This window comes from Protopterus annectens, chromosome 7.part1 (genome assembly GCF_019279795.1).
Source record: "Protopterus annectens isolate FY-2018-M chromosome 7.part1, PAN1.0, whole genome shotgun sequence".
Lineage (NCBI taxonomy): Eukaryota > Metazoa > Chordata > Ceratodontiformes > Protopteridae > Protopterus > Protopterus annectens.
The window spans coordinates 420,409,113-420,432,155 of NC_056740.1; the positions used below are offsets into that span (position 1 = coordinate 420,409,113).

Genomic DNA, 23,043 nt, shown 5'->3' on the forward strand with positions numbered 1-23,043 from the left:
AGAGGAAGGTGGTAATGCTTAGAGAAAGTATGCACTGAACTCCAAGTAGCTGCCTCCAAAATATCCTTAGTTGCCACTCCCCTTAAAAAAGCAGTTGAAGTGGCAGTAGCCCTAGTGGAATGAGGCCTAATCCCAGCTGGAATCTCCTTGCCATGATGGGAATAACAAAATGCGATGCAAAACCCAATCCACCTAGAAATAGTTTGTTTTGATACAGGCTTGCCCTGAGAACTCAAAGCAAAAGAAACAAACAACTGCTGAGACTGCCTAAAATCCTTAGTCCTGCTCAAATAATAACGCAATTGCCTGTGTACATCTAAAGTGTGCAAAATCTTTTCCCCTTTATTTTGGGGATCTGCATAAAAGTAGGCAAATGAATAGTTTGGTTTAAAGCCACACTAGAAACCACTTTAGGCATAAAGGAAGGATTAGTGCGTAATGATACCCTATCCTTATGAAAAATCAAAAGGCTCAACGCCATAAGGGACTGTAACTTAGAAACTATTCTTGAAGAAGTAAAGCACAGAAAAAAGGCAGTCTTCCATGACAAGTATTTCAGTTCAGCAGTAGCTGCAGGCTCAAAAGGTTGTAGAGTAAGTTTCTCCAACACAAAATTGAGATCCCAAGCAGGAGTAGGAGCTCTACGTGGGGGTCTTATATTCTTTGCCCCTCTAAGAAATTGCTTGAACAAAGGATGTGAAAACAATGGTGGGTCACAATCATAGTGAGCTGAAATTGCTGCAGCATGAATCTTAATGGAAGAGAAAGACAAACCTTTGTCCAATAACTCAGTAAGATATTGAAGAGCCACACTCAAATTAGGCTCTGAAATCTCCAAATTCTTTGCTGCAGTCCAAAATAAAAATCTCTTCCATTTTTCTGCGTACACTTTCCTTGTACTAGGTCTTCTGGCTTCCATAATCACATTTAAAACTTGTTGAGGAAGTTGAGACCTGCTGTCTTTCAAAACAGAATATGCCAGGCTGTTAGATGAAGAGAGTGAAGCTTGACATTGAGCAGGCGACCGTCCTTCTGAGACAACAGATGTGGAATCAAGGGTAAAGGCCATGGAGGCTTCTTTACCAGATTCCTCAGTAATGGGTACCAATGCTGCCGAGGCCAATCTGGAGCTATTAAAATCATCCTTGGCTTGTCTTGTCTGACCTTTAGAAGCACCTTTGGAAGAAGAGGCAGAGGTGGAAACGCATACACATGAAGATTTTTCCAACTGAAAGAAAGAGCATCCACTTTCCAAGCTGTGTGATGAAACCTCTTTGTGCAAAACTTTGGCAGCTGGTGGTTCAGTGGAGAAGCGAACAGATCTATGTCTGGAGTTCCCCAGGACACTGTCAACTTTTGAAATACATGAAGATCCAGTTTCCACTCGTGGGGATCCATGATTTGTCTGCTTAACACATCTGCTAAGGAGTTCTGTGCTCCCGGCAGAAACCTTGCCTGAAGAGTTAGTTGCAAGCTTAGCGCAGTCTCCCATAAAATCATTGCTTGCCTGCACAATGGGTAAGAATGTGTTCCCCCTTGTTTGTTGATGTACCACATGACAGTTGTGTTGTCGGTTAGAATCAACACCTGCCCTGGAAGAAGTAACTCCTTGAAAGCCATTAATGCAAACTGGACTGCTAACATCTCCTTCATGTTGATATGTAGATGCTGTAGTCTGGCAGGCCACTTGTCTTGTATCCACTTTCCATTTAGATGAGCTCCCCAAGCAATGTCTGAGGCATCTGTCGTGAGAATCTGACTCGCCTCTGGCCGGGTCACAGAGAGTCCCTTGTTTAGGTGACATTCCTGAGCCCACCACAAAAATTCCTTTTGAATGCAAGGTATTATTTGAATGACAGTGTCCAAATCCTGGCAGTGCTGTGTCCATAGATTTTTGAGATACCATTGTAGCTTCCTCATATGCAGTTTGGCATTGGGAAGCACCAGAATACAAGATGCCATGAACCCTAAGGCTTGAAGGACTGTCCTTGCAGTCAGCCCGGACTGAAGAGATAGTTGATGGAAGTAACTGGAAAGATTCTTTTGTTTGTCCGGGGTTAAAAAGGCCATCTGGGCTGCTGTATTCAGTCTCACACCCAGAAAGCACATGTCTTGAGAGGGTACTAGACTGGACTTTATTTCGTTCACAGAATACCCTAGGCATCTTAGCACTGCTATGACATATTCCAAATGCTGTAGAAGGTCTTCCTTTTCTTGAGCCAGAATCAGGCAATCGTCCAAGTAAGGATAGATTTGAATTCCTTTTAGCCTGAAGTAAGCTATCACTGGAGCCAGAACCTTTGTGAATACTCTGGGCAGTAGATAAGCCAAAGGGCAATGCAGAGAACTGATAATGAGAATTTCCAGCTCGAAAACGCAGATACTTTCTGCAACTTAGTCCTATAGGCACATGAAGGTAAGCTTCCTTGAGATCTAAAGTTACCATCCAGTGATCCTTGCCCAGCAGAGGTAAAAGCTGTTGTAACGTCAACATTTTGAACTTGGGAATGTCCAGATAAGTGTTGAGGATAGATAAATCCAAAATTGGTCTCCACGTGTTCCCCTTCTTTGGTACTAGGAACAGGCGAGAATAAAATCCTAGGCCCCTTTCTGGCACAGGAACCGGCTGAATGGCCCCTATTTGGAGTAACTGAGAAATTTGCTTGTGAGCCTCTTGTCTTTGTAGAAGAGGAATGTCTGGCATGCCTTTGAAAGGAGGCAAGGTATGGAAATAAAACCTGTAACCGTGATGAATGATATCCAGAACCCATTTGTCTTGGGTAATTAAATCCCAATTTTCTTTGAAAAGAGACAGTCTTCCTCCTAGAGGTGCCGCCAGGCGAAGGCACTGGCAGCTGAAAAGGCAGGTCATTGGGTCTGCTTACGAAAGGACTGACCCCTGCCCTCACCAGAAGTCTGAGCAGGTGAACTCCCTGTCCTAGGCCTAAAAGCACCTTGAGCTCTGCCCCTACCACGTCTAGACCTACCCCTAGACTGGGAATCATAAGCAGGATAAGTCCATCCCTTAGCAAGCCAATTTCTACTAAACTTCGGAGGCTGCACCTGCAAAAAATCCTTAACAGTTTGCATAGACTTAGCCTTGTCCTCCATCTTCTTTAAAACTGCTTCCACAGGCGAACCAAACACATCAGACTGTAAAGGAGCATCCAAAATCCTTGTCTTAACATGCTCAGCTAAGTTTTGATCTCTCAACCAGGCGTGCCTACGAAGAACAGAACCAGTGGCAGCCACCCTGGAGGAGGCCTGCACAGCATCAAAACCACATTGCAGGGAATGTTTACCCACTTGTTCAGACACATGAACTAAATCCTGCAACTCTTTACACTCAATACCTTCTGCCAGAGCATCCACCTTAGATTTCAACTGTGAAAGAAGAAAATTCTGATATTTTAACATGTGAAACTGACAATTCAACGCCCTCATGGCTAAAGTGGAAGTAGTATACACTTTCTTTCCCCATCTATCCAAAGCCCTTGCCTCTATCAGGAGGGACAGGATTTTTAACAACTGAGGCCTTCACACCTTTAGGCCCCTGAGAGACAGTTTCCGGGTCTGCCCTAGGACTCTTAAAAAGATACTTATGAGCTTCAGGCACCCTATAATACCTATCCGGTTTAACTGGGGCAGGAGGCAAAGAATCTGATTCAGGGAAGCCTCTGCAAAAACATCTTCCACCACATTCAAAACAGGAGGTATAGCTAAAGGCCTGTGCTGGGGTAAAAACAAAAATTCCCTAAGCCTTTTCCTGGAATCAGAGAAATCTTGACCTTCCCATTTGAAATGCTCCCTCATGGAATGCAGAGTCTCCGAAAATGAAAAATCCTCAGGAGGGGAAGCTGAAGGAGTAGAATCATCCACATCAGAATCAGAATAAGGAGGGTACTCCTGCAAGTCTTCAGAAGACTCAGAAGCCTCCGAGCATTGCTCAAAACTCTCAAACTCAGATTCCACCCTAGGCCTCTTATCAGGAGGGGGCATAGAACCTCTTATCATAGTAATCAAATCCTCTGCCATTTTAAGCATATGTTTCTTAGGCAAAGACCCTGAAGTACTAGGAGAAACCCCCACTGAAGCAAAACTCGGCCTGCCCCTCAAAGAAGCCTTGGAAACAGAAGGGGAGGCTCTGACCACCTTAGGAAGAGAGGGAACAGCAGCCACCTGAGAAGCCCCCTCAGCCTGGCCTACTTCCTGAGAGGATACATCCTGTAACAGTAAAGTCTCTCCCTGAGACTCCAAAGAAACACCTGGCAAAACCTCCGGCTCCACTGAGCCCTCTAAAGAACCGACGTCTGGGACTGTCGGTTCCTCCACTCTAGGCTTTGCTGTTTTGTCCTTGCGTTTTTTAGCCGAAGCCGGCGTCGGAACATCCGACGGCATTTTATAATTACAACGCTTCCCAAACACTAACCTGGCACAGTCTAACCTTCTCTTAATAGTGCGTTTGTTAAATCTAGCACAAGAGCGGCATCCAACAACGTCGTGCTCAGGCCCTAAACAAGGTATACACAAAGTATGGTAATCCCTATGAGGTATCTGTTTCCCACAAGAAATACAGTTATTCACTTTTTCTGACATCCGGTTAAATACTGAGGCAAGAAAAAACCAAAATATTCCCCAACGGGGTACTTAGCCAACTTTGATTCGGTCTGAAACTCTGGCTTCAGAAACTTTCAGAACGCCAACCTGCACTCGCAAAATTGCTTCTGCATCGGACCATGCGGCAAAAAAGACTGAGGATATGGCGTCGGTCATGCGCATTAGTACCCTGACGTACTGACGTCAGTCTAATGCGCCCTGACCAACGTCAGCCATATACTTTGGTATTCGGGCCGACTGGACAGCGGACTACCCAATAGTTAGGACTGCAGCAATGTGGAATGAAGAACATCCAGCAAATCTCTCAATCAATTAAAAGGAGAGAGAGTGAGGATGCAGACAGTAAAAGGTTTTGATCTAGTAGGACTTGTGAAACATCTATGTCAGAAACAGAGATCGTACATTATTGAGTTGCAAAGAATGGAATTTAGGTGGAAGTGGAAACATTTTTTGCCAGTGTCTGAGCCAGCATTACAGCATCTTGTCTGTAATGGAGACTCTAATTTTCAGAGTATGCTATTGAATGTTCCTGCCCAGAGAACAATTCATCTTCTGTTCCTGTTCATGAAAGTATCCCTCAAGTTCCTAATGAAGAGCATTCCCCAGTGACTGTCCCCATTGCTAAACCCAGTACTGACTATTTTACAACAAGGTCAGGTTGTACCTCAAGACCCAATCCTAGATACATGGCAACCTGGACATGATTGTTATTGTTTATATAATTTGCATGCATATTGAATTTTGTCATGCAAATGAAAAATGAGTCAAAAAGGGAGGATGTAGATCACAGAGTGTCTGTGTGTGTCTGTGTGTGTGTGTGTGTGTGTGTGTGTGTGTGTGTGTGTGTGTGTGTGTGTGTGTGTGTGTGTGTGTGTCTGTCTATGTGTGTCATTTTGTGTAAGCAACCAGAGTGAAAGCATGTATGTGTGTAGCAGTTAGTAAAAGTTTTATGTTCCAGTCATCTATCTTGATATGTTTGTGTGTAATAAACATCTTAAATGAACATCTAAGCCTCATCGTCTTATTTGAATACATGAGACGAACAACAACAGCTACTGGTGCTTCTAACCTGGTGCCTCCTGTAGCCTTTGCATTTAACAACAAAACTTTATTGCAATTAAGCACCAAGTCAACAATATGTCTAGTATAAACATACTTACCAGAAGAAACAATGTGTAAATGGTTCACCTCCCAGGCCCCTGTTTGTAAATGTTTCATCTCCCAAACCCCTAATTACACTTACCAAGTATCAGAACTATTCAGTGATTTGTGAAGTATGGCTAGGCTTAAAAAGGCCATGGTCATTAGCCTAGTAAACCCATATGAACCTAAACATTAAATATGTAAATCAAGATAAATCATAACAGATATGATTACATAAAACAAAATTTAACATGGATAGGCCAGTGCTTAATGATACTTATTTCATGAACTTGGTGACCTATATTAGTCATCTATAACCACTTCATTATGCATTAAGTGCAATGGTGTAACCCACGCTATAACATCCCAGTCAAGTATTGCAATGACATCATATAGTGCAAGCCATACCTAGGCATGTCTCCTCACAATCTGACATGCAATAAGGAAACCACTGAATAAAATAATAGCACGGAACATAGAAGAATACATATAAAAGCTCATTTAAACTAAGCTAAAACAATATACTACATTTAAGTGTTTTAACCTGATGAGTTAACTGGTGTGAAGGCAGTGACAACTCATATGTAAAATGACAATAACAAATATGTGCAAACTAAGTAACACTAATACTAAAATCAGTACACAGTAGCAACCAAACTAGAATATTAATAGAGTAAAGTACAGTCTCACAGATCCTTGGTACATAAATATACAAAGCATATCACTGTACTGACTGGGATTGTGGTCAGAATTGGATGTTATAATTCATTGGTTTTCAGAGCAAAAAACATTGAGTGTTTTTGAAGAGGCAGTCTGAATTGCTTCTGAAATTGTGGGAAGTTGTCAGCTATTCTTAAAAGCATCAGGAAGAGTGTCCCACGTAGCGAGGTGATTTTGGAAAATTACTTCAAAGCTACAAATATATGAATTTCTAACCATAATACTACAGCTCCAGTTTGATTTTTTTTTTCTTCAACCTTTCTACCCTTTTTATGTTATGATTTTTGAAAGTCTGTCTCTGACTTCTGTCTTTTTTTACAGCAGTCTGACTACCAAAGCCCCCTGCTTTTTGCTTTCATTACTACTGTTTGTTGTGTAACCTGTTTTAAGTCCTTCCCCACTCATTATTTTCTGTATCAGTAATACAGATAGTCTCCTGCTAATTTTCTCAGGACTCCAATCTGGCATCCTCACCACACTGTGAAGGGGGTGCTGAGTTGACCTTTAGCACTTCAGTTGCCTGTTAAAGCAAAAAATAAAGCAGTAACACTATTTGTTACTTTTTGCCTTTAAGTCCATTCTGAAGGGTCCTAATAGTTGAAATTGCCTTGTCAAGGTAGTTTGGGTGAGTGAAACGTTACAACAAAACAATCTTTCCTGGTGTTGAATCTTAAAGTTAGCAGTTCTTTGTACAGATACACATGCCTTGAAAGTAAATTTCATCTATAAAATTTCCATTAAAGCATGTAAGTTAGTGTGGCTAAAACAAAGCCATTGTGCAGAGACAAGCTTAGACCAGCTAGTTTGCAAATTAAAGAGAACTGTTGTCAAATGTTAGCACAGTCTACCCTAGAGCAATGCCAAGTCCCATAGACCACTCAAGAAGTCTTTTGTGTAAGCCAGTCCACAACTTAAATAGCCCATCCAAATACAGGTCTGGAGAACACGGATATGTAACTTAGAAATGTTTTTGAGCCGGGTTATTGGAGATGGGCATTCTGAGACAGTATAGCACCACAAAGCTGTCTCTTTATAAATAAAAATAAATTCTGTAACCCCAGCAAATCTTATAACACTTGAGGAATTATGCCAAAGCAGCTGCATTTTATTAAGAGATAATTTGTCGAAATTCATTGCTTCTCCCAGCCCCAAGTTTACAGCAAACTATATGGAATTGTTTACAGAGACCCTGTACAACTGTGTAATTGGCTGCATAGAGGCTGTACCAACTAGAAGTAAGCCCAAAAACAAACTCTTAAACCACACTGGTGGAATCGTAATCTTAACAGGGTCATAGTAAAAGGGAAAAGTCAAGGATAAAATCAGGAAGGGCAGATCCCATAATGATAGCTCTGTAATTAAATTAAGCAGGAATCCAAGAGAGCCTGGTAATTGCAGACCCATAAGTCTGCTCAGTCTTGTATGCAAAGCCATGTAAAGACTTTGCAGTCAGGATGTAGGGAACTTCTAGACATGGGACCTGCCTCAGTTTGGATTAGTCAAGGGCAAGTCATGCTTCTTCAATCCAATGGACCTTTATCATGAAAAGGTCACCAGTGGAGTGGATGAAGGCAAAATGTTAAATACCACATCCTTCAACTTGACCAAAGCGTTTGGCACAATACTCTTTTTGGGGTTAGGTGACTCCCAGGATGCAGATAATCAAAATAGTGGACGTTACCTCCGCAAAGAGACCAGTCACCAGTAGAGTCCCCCAGGGTTCTGTGCTGGGACCTCTGCTATTTGGCATCTATTTCTGATATAAAACCATTATCAAAGGGCTCTGGCTGACTTAAGTTTGCAGATGACTGCAAGCTAGGAGCAGTCATTGAATCCACAAATGATTTGGCCATCGTGCAGGAAAGTTTGTCTCAAATAACTGGTACCAAAGTCGTTGAATGAACTAAATGCCGAAAAATGCATTACTCTATCCTTAGGGAAGTCCTCTACCACATTGACAATACATCCATAAGAACTGACCCAGTTGTAAGACATTTAGGAACTTATGTGGACAGTAACCTGACCTTTGACTAACTTGCGTCTGTTGTTGAAAGAAAACCCATATGTATCGCATAGCTTACACAAAGATATTATCTAATGGATTCATAGGTAGGTAGTAGGTATTAGGCTATCGGCCCAAAGGTCTACGTAAGCCTAGCCAACAAGGCTCCCTGGCTTACGCCACCCAAGAAAGTTATTTTCTTGTGCCATTATTGAGCAGAGACACAGAAGTGATCCCCGGGTGTATTTCCTATTTCCCATCCACTCAAGACTTTTCTTGAAGAGTGCTAATGAAGAACTTTGCCTGACATAGATGGGTAGCCTGTTCCAGAGTATGGGAAGTCTCTGGGACAGTAATCTGTCACTCCAGCATGTCCTGTTTATTGTGGTGACAAGGTTTAGGTCCCTAGAGCGTGTAGCTCGGAGGGATTGGGATTTCTTTGGGTGTAGCATGTCCAACAGCTCTGGGTTTGACATAGCTTTATATGTTAGGCAGAGATCACCTTGGAGTAGGCGATATGTCCGGAGTAAAGATGGAGTTTTTTTGAGGTGGTCAGTGTAGGGCATTTGTTTTGAGGCCAGTAATCCTCTTTTTGAGGTACTTCTGTGGCCTTTCCAGCTGCTGCAGATGTCTTGTGAGGTACATTCCAAAAAGGGGAGTTGTACTCTACAATGGGTCTAATGAGTGTCGAGTAGAGGGGAACAATGACCTTCCTGGATGAGAACTCTTTTATGATGAGGTGTGCCACGTAGAAGGACTTCCTGACTACTGTGGTGATGTGACTATCAAAGGAGAGACTACTGTTCACCTAAGTCTCTTATCACACATTCGGTGTTAAGTAGATTGCTGCCTATGTGGTAGCTCATGGGTACAGAGTTTTTACCCAAGGGGATGACACTGCACTGTTTGGCATTGATCTTGAGGCCATGGCTCTGACACCAGGCATCTGTCTCAGTGAGGCCCTTCTGTAGGATGCCCACATCATTTGGGGACTTGACAATGGCTCATAGTTTGCAGTCATTTGCGAATTTCGTTAGCCAGAGGCCTTCTGTGTTAGTCTGTACTTCAGAGAAGTAGATACCAAACAGGAGAGGTCCCAGGACAGAACCCTGTGGTACTCCATTTGTCACTGCTTTGAGGTCAGATGTGGAGTCTGCAACTTTTACACTGTGGGTTCTGTCAGTGAGCCAGTTGGCAACCCATCTTGTGACGTAGGGATTTATACCTAGTTTAGCTATAATTCCAGAATGGGGGATGGTGTCAAAAGCCTTGGCGAGGTCAAGATAGGCTGTGAGAACCACCTTACCCTCATCTATGGCTTTGGCGATTGCCTCAAAGAAGTCGATCAGGTTAAGTCATGATCTGCCTTTCACAAACCCGAATGATGTCATTGACCCCCTTTACTCAGCCCTCATTAGTCCAGACATTGAATATAATGCCCCTTTGGCATGTATATCTCCAGACACATGCAACAACTGGAATGCCCACAAAGATACCTTACTAAAAGTATATAAAGGCCTAAACAACATGTTCTACATGGACCAACTCAAAAGCTCTGTTACTGTCTTCAGTATCTTATAGGCTGCTAAAAGGTGATCTGAGCCTGGCATCCAAGGCACCGTCCTACCCATTCTTGAGGGATTTACTGTACATCAAGAAGTCAAATGACATTAGAAATACTCTTGTCTATGGATGTAAACCTCTTTTGCAACATCAGCAGAGCAGTTGGGAGGGAAAGGTACATCTCACAGAGGATACTGATTCTTTAAAACGGACTCCCCATCCACATAAAACCAGAATTCATCCCTGTCCATTTTCAAGCACTACCTAGATCTGTGGATGGGGAAACTGAAAATTTACCCCGGGGATGTCCCCTGTACTACTTATGGTTTAAGGTAGCCCCTAAATGACTTATTCCATGCATGGGTCCCTTCAGATTAACTGGTATCATGCTATAGACATTTCTCATTAGGAGTAATGTATAATTATCAACTATGGGATGTGTAAGGCCAGACTATAGCCAAATAGGATAGGTTATTTGAAGTTCAAAAAGGGAAACGGGGGAGCAAAGGCAGCAAACCTAGTACTTGCCTGTAAACTTTAGTCCAACAAGGACAGTTTTGAGGTAAAGATAACCCCAGAGGCTATTAAGAAGAGCCCTACTGATGAAGTACAGTAACGGCTACAAAAAGAGGATAATTTTATTACATTACCATAAGTTTTTTGTTTAATATTGACTCAAAGCATGTGGGTGCTGTCATGCAGGTCTGAAATTTGTTTATAGTGTATCATCTGTTAGCTATTTAAACAGGAAGGGAAAATAAGTGGCAGACTGATGCTTTGCAAAGCAGGGAACTATTGCCAGTGCTATGTTGCTTGGTTTTAAATTTGACAGGAGTAGTGCAACAAAAAAAGTCTCCCACTGTAAGGAGGAAAAGGCAGACTAGCAAACAATACATTGGTCTGGTCACCTGCTGTGATAAGCTGTCAATCACATGCAGATAATGGCTCAAATTACCCTTGGCTGTTTGACAGCTAGGGAAGGTAGGTGTGAAGTGGGAGGGGAGATTCCTTGGAGAGCTAGATTCCAGCCTTCACAAAAGAAAGCAATTTAGCATTTGAAAGGAGAAAAAGCTAGAAAATGCACTTTTGTGTTCTGTTCTGTAGCATTTGCACTGCTTGTGTTTCAAGTGGTCATTTAAAAAGGATAACAATTTAACCAAAAGTAGTGGATTTGAAGACTGCAGTGAATGCCTGTTAAGTCAATGAAGTCACGGCAACTTAAAGGGAAAAGTGGCAGATCTGATGCAATTTTTGGGAGACAAATAATGCATTATGGGATAGTTGAGGCAGAGTAAACAGTCTGAATTTTTTCAATATGCCAGACCCCATGTGGTCAGAGTCAGAAATTGCATCTAAAAATATCTAAAAAGCTCAAAATAGTCTCAGAGTGCTGTTAAAATGTAGGAAACATCAAACCATGATGAAATTAATATGTTTTTTGAGTCTGAGGGCGCGGTTGTCCTTTAAGTAGTTTCATGGCAGTACTAAATAGGCTGATGTTGGATTGTTGGCCGTTTACTTGTAGTAAGCCATGACAAATTCAATCTCCACTTGGAAGTGATTTTTTTAATTGGGAAGATCTGTTTGTGTGGCCAGGTTAGAATTATACCACAAAAGTGTAAAGTATTAAGTTAGAGTGAGGGAGGATCAGTGGGGAGACTGTCGATGAATTAGGAAAAGGGGAGTAGCCAAGAACCAGTTCTTGTGGGACTCCTTTGGAAAGGATGCTAAAAATAAAAAAAATGGATTTGGTTAGCTCCAATTATAATTGTCCTGTAAATGAGCTTGTTTTGAAAATCACAGGCAAACATTGTCATAGAAACCACGAAACACAATTTTTGGGGGGGCAGGGGGAGTAAGCCATAGTTTATATTGTCATAGGCTTGTTTGGGGGTTGAAGAATACTGCACATGTAAAGAGACACTGTTCCATATTAAATACAATTTTTAACTATAAGAGAAAAGAGAATGCTGCAACGGTGTTATTTTGATTGAAAACCAGACATCCTTGAATATGAAACTAGATCAAGTAGTGTTTCTACGAAAACTGCAGCTCTATGCTGACATGCTTTGTGCTGGGTCCAACATGCATGGAATACCTGCCTATTAACAAAGACATTAGTACAGTTATATCTTAAATGTGTAAATGAAAGGAGTTACTTTGCCACCATAACAAAGTACTATAACACATTAGCAAACAGAAGAGAATTAACTTGTGTAAAAGGATAAAATGACCAGAGTTAAACAGCTAACATCAAGTTTTAATATTTTTTTTTCGGGGCGGCCGGGGGGTTCACAACTAGAGCACCCTCTAGGGGAGAATAGACTGTGATGTGCTCACAAGTGTAGGTGTTGCCACATTGTTAGCAATCACAGATGAAGCAAAGCAGATACAATATTTGCATACACGGGGACATGGCTTGATGTAGATGTCACTGTATACTTCGCTCTCCTGAAAAGGTCTGCTACTCTCCATGCAGATTTGGGCTCCCCTGTTGCTGCCATTATAACACCTTCACTGGCAGCAGTACAATTTTCCCTTTCTGACACTCTCATCCTTGGGTGTATCAGCATACCCATAACTGCTCGTTAAAGACCTCTTTCCTAAACAGGGAGGACCAGTCTGACAAGGAGAAATGGCAGGATATTCCTGCACCAGGAGAATGAACTGGGACCATCAGGAGAAATATAAACACACAGACGTCAGATATGCAGGTAATCAGTGGAAAAATACAGATGGAAGTCAGAATTATAGCTAATCAAAAAAAAATGAAAAAAAGTCAGATGTGTTGTTAAAGGCCAAAAAAGGAAACTGACTGAATCGCTTTCATATTAGGATTACCATAAAAATAGCGAATTTTAAGGCAGTTCAGAAAAACATAGCCTGTAAAATACATGTATGTTGGAAGCAGAAGGTGACCAACTTCAACTTACTGAAGCTTTAAAATGTGATTAGATCAAATTCACAAACTTAAAGGGATTGTAGTGTGCCTTTACAAGTGAAGCAAATTAGTCAACTAAGAGAAAAGGAAGTTTAAATTAATACAATGGAACACACCATAAAAGAAAATGTGTAACATGCTAGCATAATATTTCAAACAGAAGTATGTATTAAAAATGTAATACATACTTGACCCTTCTCTGCGTAAGAAATCTGCCAGACTAAGGAGGTGATGGTGGAGGACGATTACAAATACCAATGCAGCAAGTACCAGGAGGACAAGGTTCACTGAAGCACAAAGAAAAAAGTCACGTTAGGCGGCCACAGACCCTTTATGATACAACAAACCATTACAAAGCATACTTCTGAAAAATTCTTACCTCTTCTCATAGACATTTTTTTTATTTAATTGTATATTTTTATTAGATATTAAAGCTGCAACTTCAACGTCTTCGTGTAACCTGCAATTACAGAAATACCTCTTTAGATATTTTCTTCAAAGAAGTTACACCACAAAGAAAAAGACGGATTCATAAAATACTTATGTCAACACGGTAGGCCCCATGTCAGCCATTTTGTGGAAATAAAACAGGAAGAACTAGATTCATGCCTCTAGGCCAGAATAATGCATGATACAATCCCAAGCATAGTGCCCATTTAAAATTTATCTTGGTTGCAAACTATAGCCATTTCCTTATGTGGCACACTGACTTTTTAAACTCTGTACATGTGTCTGCTTCTGTACAGTTTCTTATGTTTTCTATTTGCTCTGTCCAAGCTCTGAAGCCAAGGAAAACTGATAAGGAGTGAAGGAATGGAGAAGGCTATCATACTCACGTGGCATCACACCTGAAGCACATCACACACTGTCTAGGAGAATATCATAAGTGAAAACTTCCTTAAAGAGAAAGTCCACCCTGGAATTCAAAATGAGTTTTTTTCCCCCACTACATCTTTGTTTTCTGAGCTATTTTAATGTATCATAGCACTCTAGGTACTTCTACAAAATGGCTGACATGGGGCCTACCATATGAACACAATATTGTTTTAATGCCTTGCCTTCTTTCTAAAATTTATTTCAAGTTCCCTTTTACAGGAGTCATGCTAGACATAAGCAATATTGTCTTCCTATTCCACTTAAATACAGTTGTAGCAATGTGAGTCATGGACATCTTACAAACCTTCTAGAGCAGGAGTACTTGAATTTTTTTTCCAAATGGCTGTTATATAAATTTCTCTCAGAGCTTCCTTTAAATTGCACACAGTTATACGGTTACAACCAAAGTATTGCTGACTTAATGCTTGACAAAAAAAAAAAAGTTTAACAGACCCCCTCACCCTACCCCCCACATTCTTCCGATGTGTCAAAGCTACCACTATCCTATTTTACAAGGAAAGGAACCACCGACTTTATGGAAGAAAGCTGTAGTGGCTACCTTAAGATGGTAAAGACCCATCAGACCCAGCTTCATTTTACTTATTTATTTACATTTGAACATCCGCGGTGGTACAGCGGTAGCGTTGTTGCCTCACAGCAAGAAGTTCTCCTGTTTGATTCCTGGCTGAAGTGCAGGATGTGCCTTCTGTGTGGAGTCTGCATGTCCTCCCCGTGGTTAGCTGGGCGTTCGTAAGACATGCGTAAATGGGGATGCCTTCGTTGAAGGTTGGACGTTGAGCTGGCACCTTTGCGTTAGTGAAAATCAACTGCCAAACATTAGCGGACCAGAGTTCCGCTGTGGTGACCCCTAACCAGGAAAAATCTGAAAGACAAACAACAACATTTATCTACATTTGTTGACCGGGAGTTTCCGACTGGACGTAGGTCCATTTTCAGCAGAGGTCTAGGGAGAAAAGCCCCACAGTTAAAATATACAGACAGTAGTCACATTGGATTTACATAGCAATTAACAATTTGATTAACATAGCAATTAACAATTACAAACAGTTACAGATTAAGAACATAGTACATCAGTAGACAACTAGAATCTTTATCTGCGAAGTACATAACAGACATTAACAATTGTTACAATTTACATACAGGCCCATTTCATAAAGTATTCATGTCTATAAGGATTAAAAGAAGGGCAAAGGTTGGTGACAAAACTGATAGATATGGATCACTGGTGTTCTGTGGAGGGGAAGCAAACATTTGGCTACATTAACAGAACAATGATAATTCACAGGGAAGCAGAATATAAGAAAATACTGTTGTTGCTGGTGAGTCTTGGAGAGAAAGCATTCAGAGTAACATGGGATTTTATGAGTTGGGCAAAGGAAGCATTTGCATTCCCAGATACAATAATAAACGTAATTAGGAGAACATACAAGAGTTTGGAGGCAAGAAATAAAGCAGGAGGGTTCCTCTCAGATACATTGTGTCTTAACTAAGCAACAGTTTCCTCTTTGCTTTTGTTAGTTGCTTTACATTTAAAGCCATTGACAAAGAAAATAAGGGACTCAGAAATTCAGAGATATAATTGGTATGGTAATTAAGAAACATTGACTTTATTAGCATATATTATTTTGCACTTGATAAATCCAGAAAAGGATATCTCAGTGTTGTTGAACATGGAGAAAATTTCAGGTCTTTTCAATATATAAAATTAGTGAAGATAAAACAAAGGCTATAGCTGTATATAGCTGTAAATTATGTACCTACTTACTACTCCGTTCAGCAATACCCATATTTACGGGGACACAGTAAAGCAGCATAGATTAGAAAGTCTTCCAATACAGCAGCTAAAGATATGCGGGGAAAAAACTAAACAGATTATACCAAAACTGAGAAAGCGGAAGCTCTTGCTTATGGATAGTAAGATACAAGGAGTGAAAATGTTTTTAGTCCTTTTAGTTTTATATACAGGTCAGGCATATTTTAAATCAACCAAAAGAAAAGCTGTGGACAATAATAAAGGTTGAAGAAATTTATCTGAGGAAAAGAAGGCAAGAGTTAAGCGGGATAAGTTGATCCTCCCAACAGAACAAGGTGGTTTAGGATTACCTGATTTGTAGAGATATTTTAGAGGTACACAGTTAATCTTCTGCTTATGCTTCAGGTGGAAAAGGATGATAAAACAGTGGGGGGGGGGTCAAGAAATAAGGATAATGGAATTTTGGTGCAGATCCTCAAGGAAGATAATTATAACCATACAGAATAAGTTGCAGAAAGTATCCCAAGAACTAAGCCAACACATGAATGGAGAAAGATTTTGCAAACAGAGGTGATTGCAAGTAGGGGTACATAAAATAGGAAGGAAATGGAATTTACTGGAGTAAACAGGAAAAGGAACCGAGGTATTGGAGCAAATAACTAGAAATGGAAAGATAACAGTGTGTGATGAGGCCAAGAAGTTTGGATTGCAGGTTCAGGATTGCCTTCCCCTATCAAGGATTTATATCAGAATATATGCAAAGAGAAAGGGATATGGGAGTCCTAATTGCAAGACCTATTCTGGTAGAGTTGAAACTAGAACAGAAGCGGTGGTTAAAAAGGGGATAATTTATAGGGCATAAAATACTGAATGATACGTATAAGAATTAGAGGAAGTTAGAAAAGATTGTGAAGAGACGGCAGAACAGCAACATACAAGGAAACAACGAGAGGACATACAAGTATGGCTAACACGCATACAACAAGATCAGAAGGTTTAGGATCTTTGTTTGGAAGAAGTGTTTGCATAGCTATTTTTATACCGCAAGCAGACTTCAAAGAATTTTTTCTTCAGGAAGATAGCAAATATTTGAGGTGTAATGGGGAAGAGAAGTGCAACTGGGACCATATGTTTTGGGCGAGTAATGAGCTGGCAGAGTCTAAAAATTTCCCACAGAGTAGTCTGTCATAACTGAGAAGCAAATGGCAGTAAACTAAGGAAATTATTCTTTTGAGCTGGTACACAGACTCTAAATTGCCTAGACACAGTCAGACCTTTTAACTTAAATTCTGTTGGCTGTTGAAAAGGCAATTACTAGAAAATGGAAATCAGTATATACAAACAAATTATATTTGAAATACTGAATGTTGTAGAAAAACTGTAACAGGATCTTTGGAAAAGGTAAGTAGTGAATTACATAGAAGTAAGTGGAATTTGTGGTAACAATACGTGCAGAAGGAGGAGTGAGGTTTAAGGGATGTCAGGAATAGAGTTATTTTATTTATGTAATGTTCAACTGAAAGACAGTTATTACAAACAGAGAGAACATGTAATGTATAATGTGTACAAATGAAAATACTGTTAATATGGTTCGTTTTCTTTTCTATTAATGTATGTGTAGGTCTTAAATTTGCTTTACAGTAATACACGTAGTATGTGGTTCTTCCATCAATGCTTTAACCTATAACATTTAATTCATGAATGTAAATTAGAAATGAATACTAAATGCTGACTAATCAAAAACAGCATCCAAAAGCTCAGCAGCTCTGGTAACATTAGATGTATTAAACTGGTGCACTGTGTCCTCCCCCAATTGTAAGCATATTTTTCATGAAGTAGGTTTTCCTTCGTTTGTTGTGAAAGTAGCGGACTCCAAGTCAAACTGCCGACCAGTCATGAGTGGGAGTCCCACAGGAATCAGTCCTGGGTCCTCTCCTGTTTGGCCTCTACTTCTCAGAAGTCCAGGCCAACATGGAGGGACTCTGGCTGATCAAGTTTGCAGATGACTGCAAACTGGGAATCATTATTAACTCCCCCAAGTGATGTAGACATCCTACAGAAAGGCCTCACTGAGACCAATGACTGGTGTCAAAACCATGGCCTTAAGCTTAATGCCAAAAAATGCGTCATCATCTCCTTTGGGAAAAACTCCGTTCCCACTAATTACCACATCGATGGGAGCCCACTGAACACGGAAGGCATTTTAAGAGATCTGGGGACACTGGTTGACAGCAACCTCTCCTTTGACCACCACATTGCCACTGTGGTCAGAAAGTCCTTCTATGTGGCACATCTCATTACAAAGGGTTTTGCATCCAGGAAAAAAAAAAAAAAAAAAAAAAAAAAAAAAGAGATCATCTCCCTCTATTCTTCCCTCATTAGTCCATCAGAGTATAATGCGCCATTTGATGACCCTAGGCCAAACATGTCCTACACGGACAGGCCCAAAAAACTCCAGCTATTCTCGGTCTCATATAGTCGACTCTGCTCGACTTACAAAGCCATGTCTGACAAAGCCATGTCTGACCCAGCTCTGTTAGAAATGCTACATCTAAAGAAATCCCAATCCCTCTGCACCACATGCTCCAGAGACCTCAACCTCATTACCACAATCAACAGAACATGCTGGAGGGACAGGTTCATAACCCAGAGACTACCCATCTCTGGATTAGACTTCCCACGCATATCAAGCAGAGCGCCATACTGGCCCTCTTCAAGAAAAATCTTGATGAGTGGATGGGAAATTGAAAGTTCACCCTAGGGATCACTCCAGTGGCTCTACTTGATAGAAGCACTGGGAATTAACGTCAGGCAGCATGATGCCAGGGCACTTCTATGGGCTAGGCTTGTAAAGGCTCCAGGGCCATTAGCCTAGTACACCCCTATGAACCTTTACTACTTATTTGCAATGACTGTCACTTAAAATGCTGCCATCTCACCCTAAAGACTCACTATAAGTTTGGTGATTATAGCTAGCTTCTATTAATACCCATGGTTTTATATAGAGATAATATGTATGCAGATGAAAAAACAGCCATCAGTGTTTGCATACTTAATGTTAAAAAATACATTTTATTTAATACTGCATCATAAATATAATTTACATTTCAGCTTTTTAAATCACCACTTTTCATCAAGTCTCAGAGAATAGATCTCACTGACAGAAAAATATGAGAGAGAGACATACTCCGGTGTTAAACAATGCATGTCGATGCACATAAACCACATGAATTACTGTGAGCTGTGATTTATTAGAAAATGCCAGTTTGGGCACATGTCTTAACATGGATAACCTTTCTTTTAGGTTACCTTGAGTCTGTATGTGTGGCTGTAGGTTTGGAACATCTGTTCCTATTAGGAGGGTAAAACCTCAATATTTAAAGATATACATAATTGTGTGTGCTATTAAGTTAATAGGTTTTGGGGAGTATACAGAGAGAATTTTGTTTGACAGTTTTCAATACACAAAAAGTTCTGTAACATGTGACACAGGCTCAAATGGAGATGACAATAAAACAACTGTATAAAACAGACTAATCTCCCAACATTTAACAAAAAAGCTGTTATACATAAAAAAGAGTGGGAATAATAATCTCTCAATATGATGCATTCTATAATGTCTTTAAATGTGAATGGTCTCACAGACAAATATAAAAATGAAAGAATAGTGAACTATATTAAAAATGTAGAGTGCAAATAGCTATGCTACAGAAGACACACTTGGAAAGAAATGAACATGTGAATTTGATGAAGAAAGGTTTTCAGGATGGTTATTCAGTGCAGTACCTAGGGCAAAGAGAGGGAGAAGTACTTATATTAATTGCAACAGGAGCTGCAAAAGTAATAAAAGATGAACAAAAAAGGACAATAACGGTAGATTTGTAATACTTAAGGGCTACTAGCATGGGAGGAGGATTACACTGGCATGTATTTATATTCCACCGAAAACTGCTATAATGGAGCTAAAGAAATTTCTGGGAGAAATAATCAACTTTCAGAAAGGAATATTACTTACAGGTGGGAACTGGAATTTGATTTGCAATAGTGAAGATGTGTCTGGGGGCCCATAAGGGAAATTATAACAAAGGAGGGTAGATTTTTAAAGAAAAGTATGAAAATGTTTGGCATGGAAGATGTGACTTCAGTACTATGAGTTCAGAGCGAATTTACATATTATTCCTCAGATACAAAAACTGGGCTAGGCTAGACAGAATTTACATTTCACATGAACATGTGTATTTAATTGAAGGTCTTGATATGCACCCAATAAATATTTCAAATCATGTGCCAATAGCTAAAATAAAACAGGGTAATGAAATAAATATGAGACACTGGCACTTTCCCACCCATCTGTTAAAAAACAGGAATTTAAGGAATGGGTAGTGGAAATTAAGGAGCTATTTGAGAAGACAAAAATTTCTTCTGAAAATATAACTAGGGAGTGGTATAAAATTACGGTGGAGTTTAAAAATACGGTGGAAATAAAAGAAAGGGAGATGTGGTTAAAAAGTAACAAGAATTATTTGGAGCAGTGGTGCACAAACTTTTTTTGTGGGGAGGGCCACTACACTAATTCTTAATGCATCTTTGGGCCATCTCAAATCATAGCAAGTCATTACGAGTTAACAATAGGTACAGGTGACTGGCATTTTTACTTAAGACATCAGTCATGAAATTGCCTGTTTTCCTACATCAACTTTGCATTTAACTTTATTCTGGCTTGCAGCCCATGACTTATTACAAACTCTTGCAGAAAATTACTACTGTTTACAGAATACAAGTTATAAACAACAAAGAACAGTTACTTCCTGCAGCTAAAATTAGAGGTGTGTGCAACTGCAGTCATTAGGTAAGTAAGCACGTGCTGGAAAGTTTGCGTGACTGGAGTAAGGCATAGCATTTTTTCACTTTTTTTAAAAATATTTGGTTACTCTCTGGGGGCCGGATGGTGTTGAATCGAGGGCCGGACATTCTGCACCACTGACTTAGCGATACTGACAAATGATAAATTATTGCAAAATAGGGGGATCTCATAGAACAAGAGGAGGAGCAACTGCAGAATGCTAAACAAAAAATAAGGGATTACCGCGATAATATGCACGAGTTTAAAAACAATGCCATTAAGCAGTTTAGGTGGATGGTTCACTTTGTTGAATTATCCGTGTCCTCTCATAACTCCCCAACAATAAAAGAAAAATTCCATCTCTCTTTCTTTTTAAATTCTTCAAATACCTTGTCAAACAGTGGGTTGGGATATCCCCTCCTTTCCAACATACCACTTAGTAAACAACATTCATCTTAAAACATGTCATCCCAACTAACCATCCAGGCCAGTCTCACCACTGCCCTTTGACTAAAGACCTTTTTTGGCGTAGGGGGTGCCCACTATCAAAGTGGAGTAATGAATTAGAATAGGTGGGTTTCCTGTAAATGGAGGATTCAAATCTCCTTAACATCGTACTTTTAAGGACAGTTACATCTAGGTAATGAACCCTTTCATAGTCAACCTCCACTGTGAATTTCAAAAAATTGGCGCTGGTGTTAATGTTTTGGAAAAATGGGTGTCTGTCCACAAAATAACAATGTCATCCAAACAACCACCATACAATGACTAACACCTTGAAAATTCAGAACATAATAAATCGCCATATTCTCCCACTCTGCTAGGACCATGTTGGAAAACACCGGGGCACAAATGACCCCCATAGTCACCACCTTTCTTTGCTAAAAAATGTGAATTTTCAAAAATAAAAAAATTGTTCAAGAATAGCTTCCATTAGGGTTCTCATGGAAAGAACTTTACTACAATCATCTTTATTATTGTCCACAGCTCCTCTTCTGGTTGACAAAAATAAACCTGATCTGTGTATAAAACTAAATAAAGCACTAAAAAACATTTTTACCACTTGTATTTTACTATCCATAAATCTAGAGCTCACGTGTCAGTTTTTGTATTATCTTTTTACTTTCTTACTAAATAGCCTGACTTGTCCTAACAGATTTTTTTAATCCACGCACCTAAATACTTCATCTTATGTTCCCAGTATGGGGATTGCTGGACTGCTTCATGTGTTGAGTGCATAGTTTACAGCTATAGTCTGTTTCAGCTTCACTAATTTTATATTCTGAAAGAAGATGCCCAGCAACACTGAAATGTCCTTTTCTACATTTTCCAAGTGCAAAATAACTGCAAATAAAGCTAACAGTTTCATTACCATGCCATTTATATCCTTAAATTTGAAAGTTCCATATTTTATTTGCCAATGGTTATAAATATAAAAAAAATTAAAAAAAAAGGACACGACTTTCTTTTTCCTCTGTTCAAATACAGCTCGGAGATGAACTCTCCCACTTTAATTCTGGCCTCTGATCCTTCACAAACCCTCCTAATTAACCTTATTATTCTACCACTGAACGCAAATTCGTTCATTGCCCTACTTATAAAATCCCAGCTACCTAGCGAATACTTTCTCTGAATCAATACTTGCTAACAACAGAGTCATTTTCTTACATTCTGCTTCTCTCTGGATCATCCTTTTTCTATTAATGTTGTCAAATGTTTGTCTCCCGGACACAAAACCATACTACTTCAAGTATGGCTGGTTTAGACTTTGATTTCCATTTCCCAGAAATTGCTTTTCTGGCACTGGCAGTCACCATAACTACACTCAGTGTTGCCAGATTTCCAAACCAGCCAGTTATGGACGACATAGCAAGTGAAGATAAAAAAAAAAAAAAAAAAAAAAAAAAAAAGAAGGGCTTTAATGCGGAAAAAGAGTTCCACATTAAAGAACAGTGTTTAATGCATTGCAGTTCCGCATTCAACAGAAGTAGCTCCGTGTTTAGCGATTTTTGATTAGCCCATATACCGGCATACGGGCCAATCAAAAACAGTTAAACACGGAGCTACTTCCGTTTAATGCGGAATGCAAGAAGCTCCGTGTTTAGCGATTTTTGATTGGACTGTGTGCCAGGTAAACGGGCCAATCAAAAAAAAAAAAAAAAAAAAACCGGAGGCTGGCCGGGATTTAAACCGGCAGGGCGGAACTCGGGATCAGGCTGCTGATCTCGGGACAGTCCCACCCAAATAGGGACGTCTGGCAACCCTGACTACACCTAACAAGGCCTTACTATATCTAGGCAATTCAGATCCTGTATCCCAGTTCAAAAAATAAAATTAAAAGTAAAATAAAATAAACTAAACTATTTTCTTAGTTACACTCATTCCTGACAAAGTACTCTGTAGGGAATTTTAAAATCTGCCATCTCACTACATTCCCAAAAAATATGTTCCCAGTTACGTCTTTCTTCCCCATTACACCTCCAACATTTGCCACCTACCCGAGGAAAAATTCATGCAGAGACTCCCAGGCAAAAATCCTAAATCTTCTCAACTTTATTGCACAT

The 23,043-nt window shown here is 40.0% G+C and overlaps 1 protein-coding gene across 1 annotated transcript in view; it reads right to left on the reverse strand.

Annotated features, from left to right (window-relative positions):
• Window positions 1-13,469, reverse strand: part of GLT8D1 (glycosyltransferase 8 domain containing 1) — a gene marked incomplete in the record, with an annotated part of 740,524 nt that extends 727,055 nt beyond the window's left edge. Inside the window, 2 exon segments of the mRNA XM_044078879.1 lie at window positions 13,175-13,273; window positions 13,366-13,469. Of these exon segments, the coding sequence (XP_043934814.1) occupies window positions 13,175-13,273; window positions 13,366-13,381 (115 nt within the window).
• Between the last annotated feature and the right edge of the window lie 9,574 nt (window positions 13,470-23,043).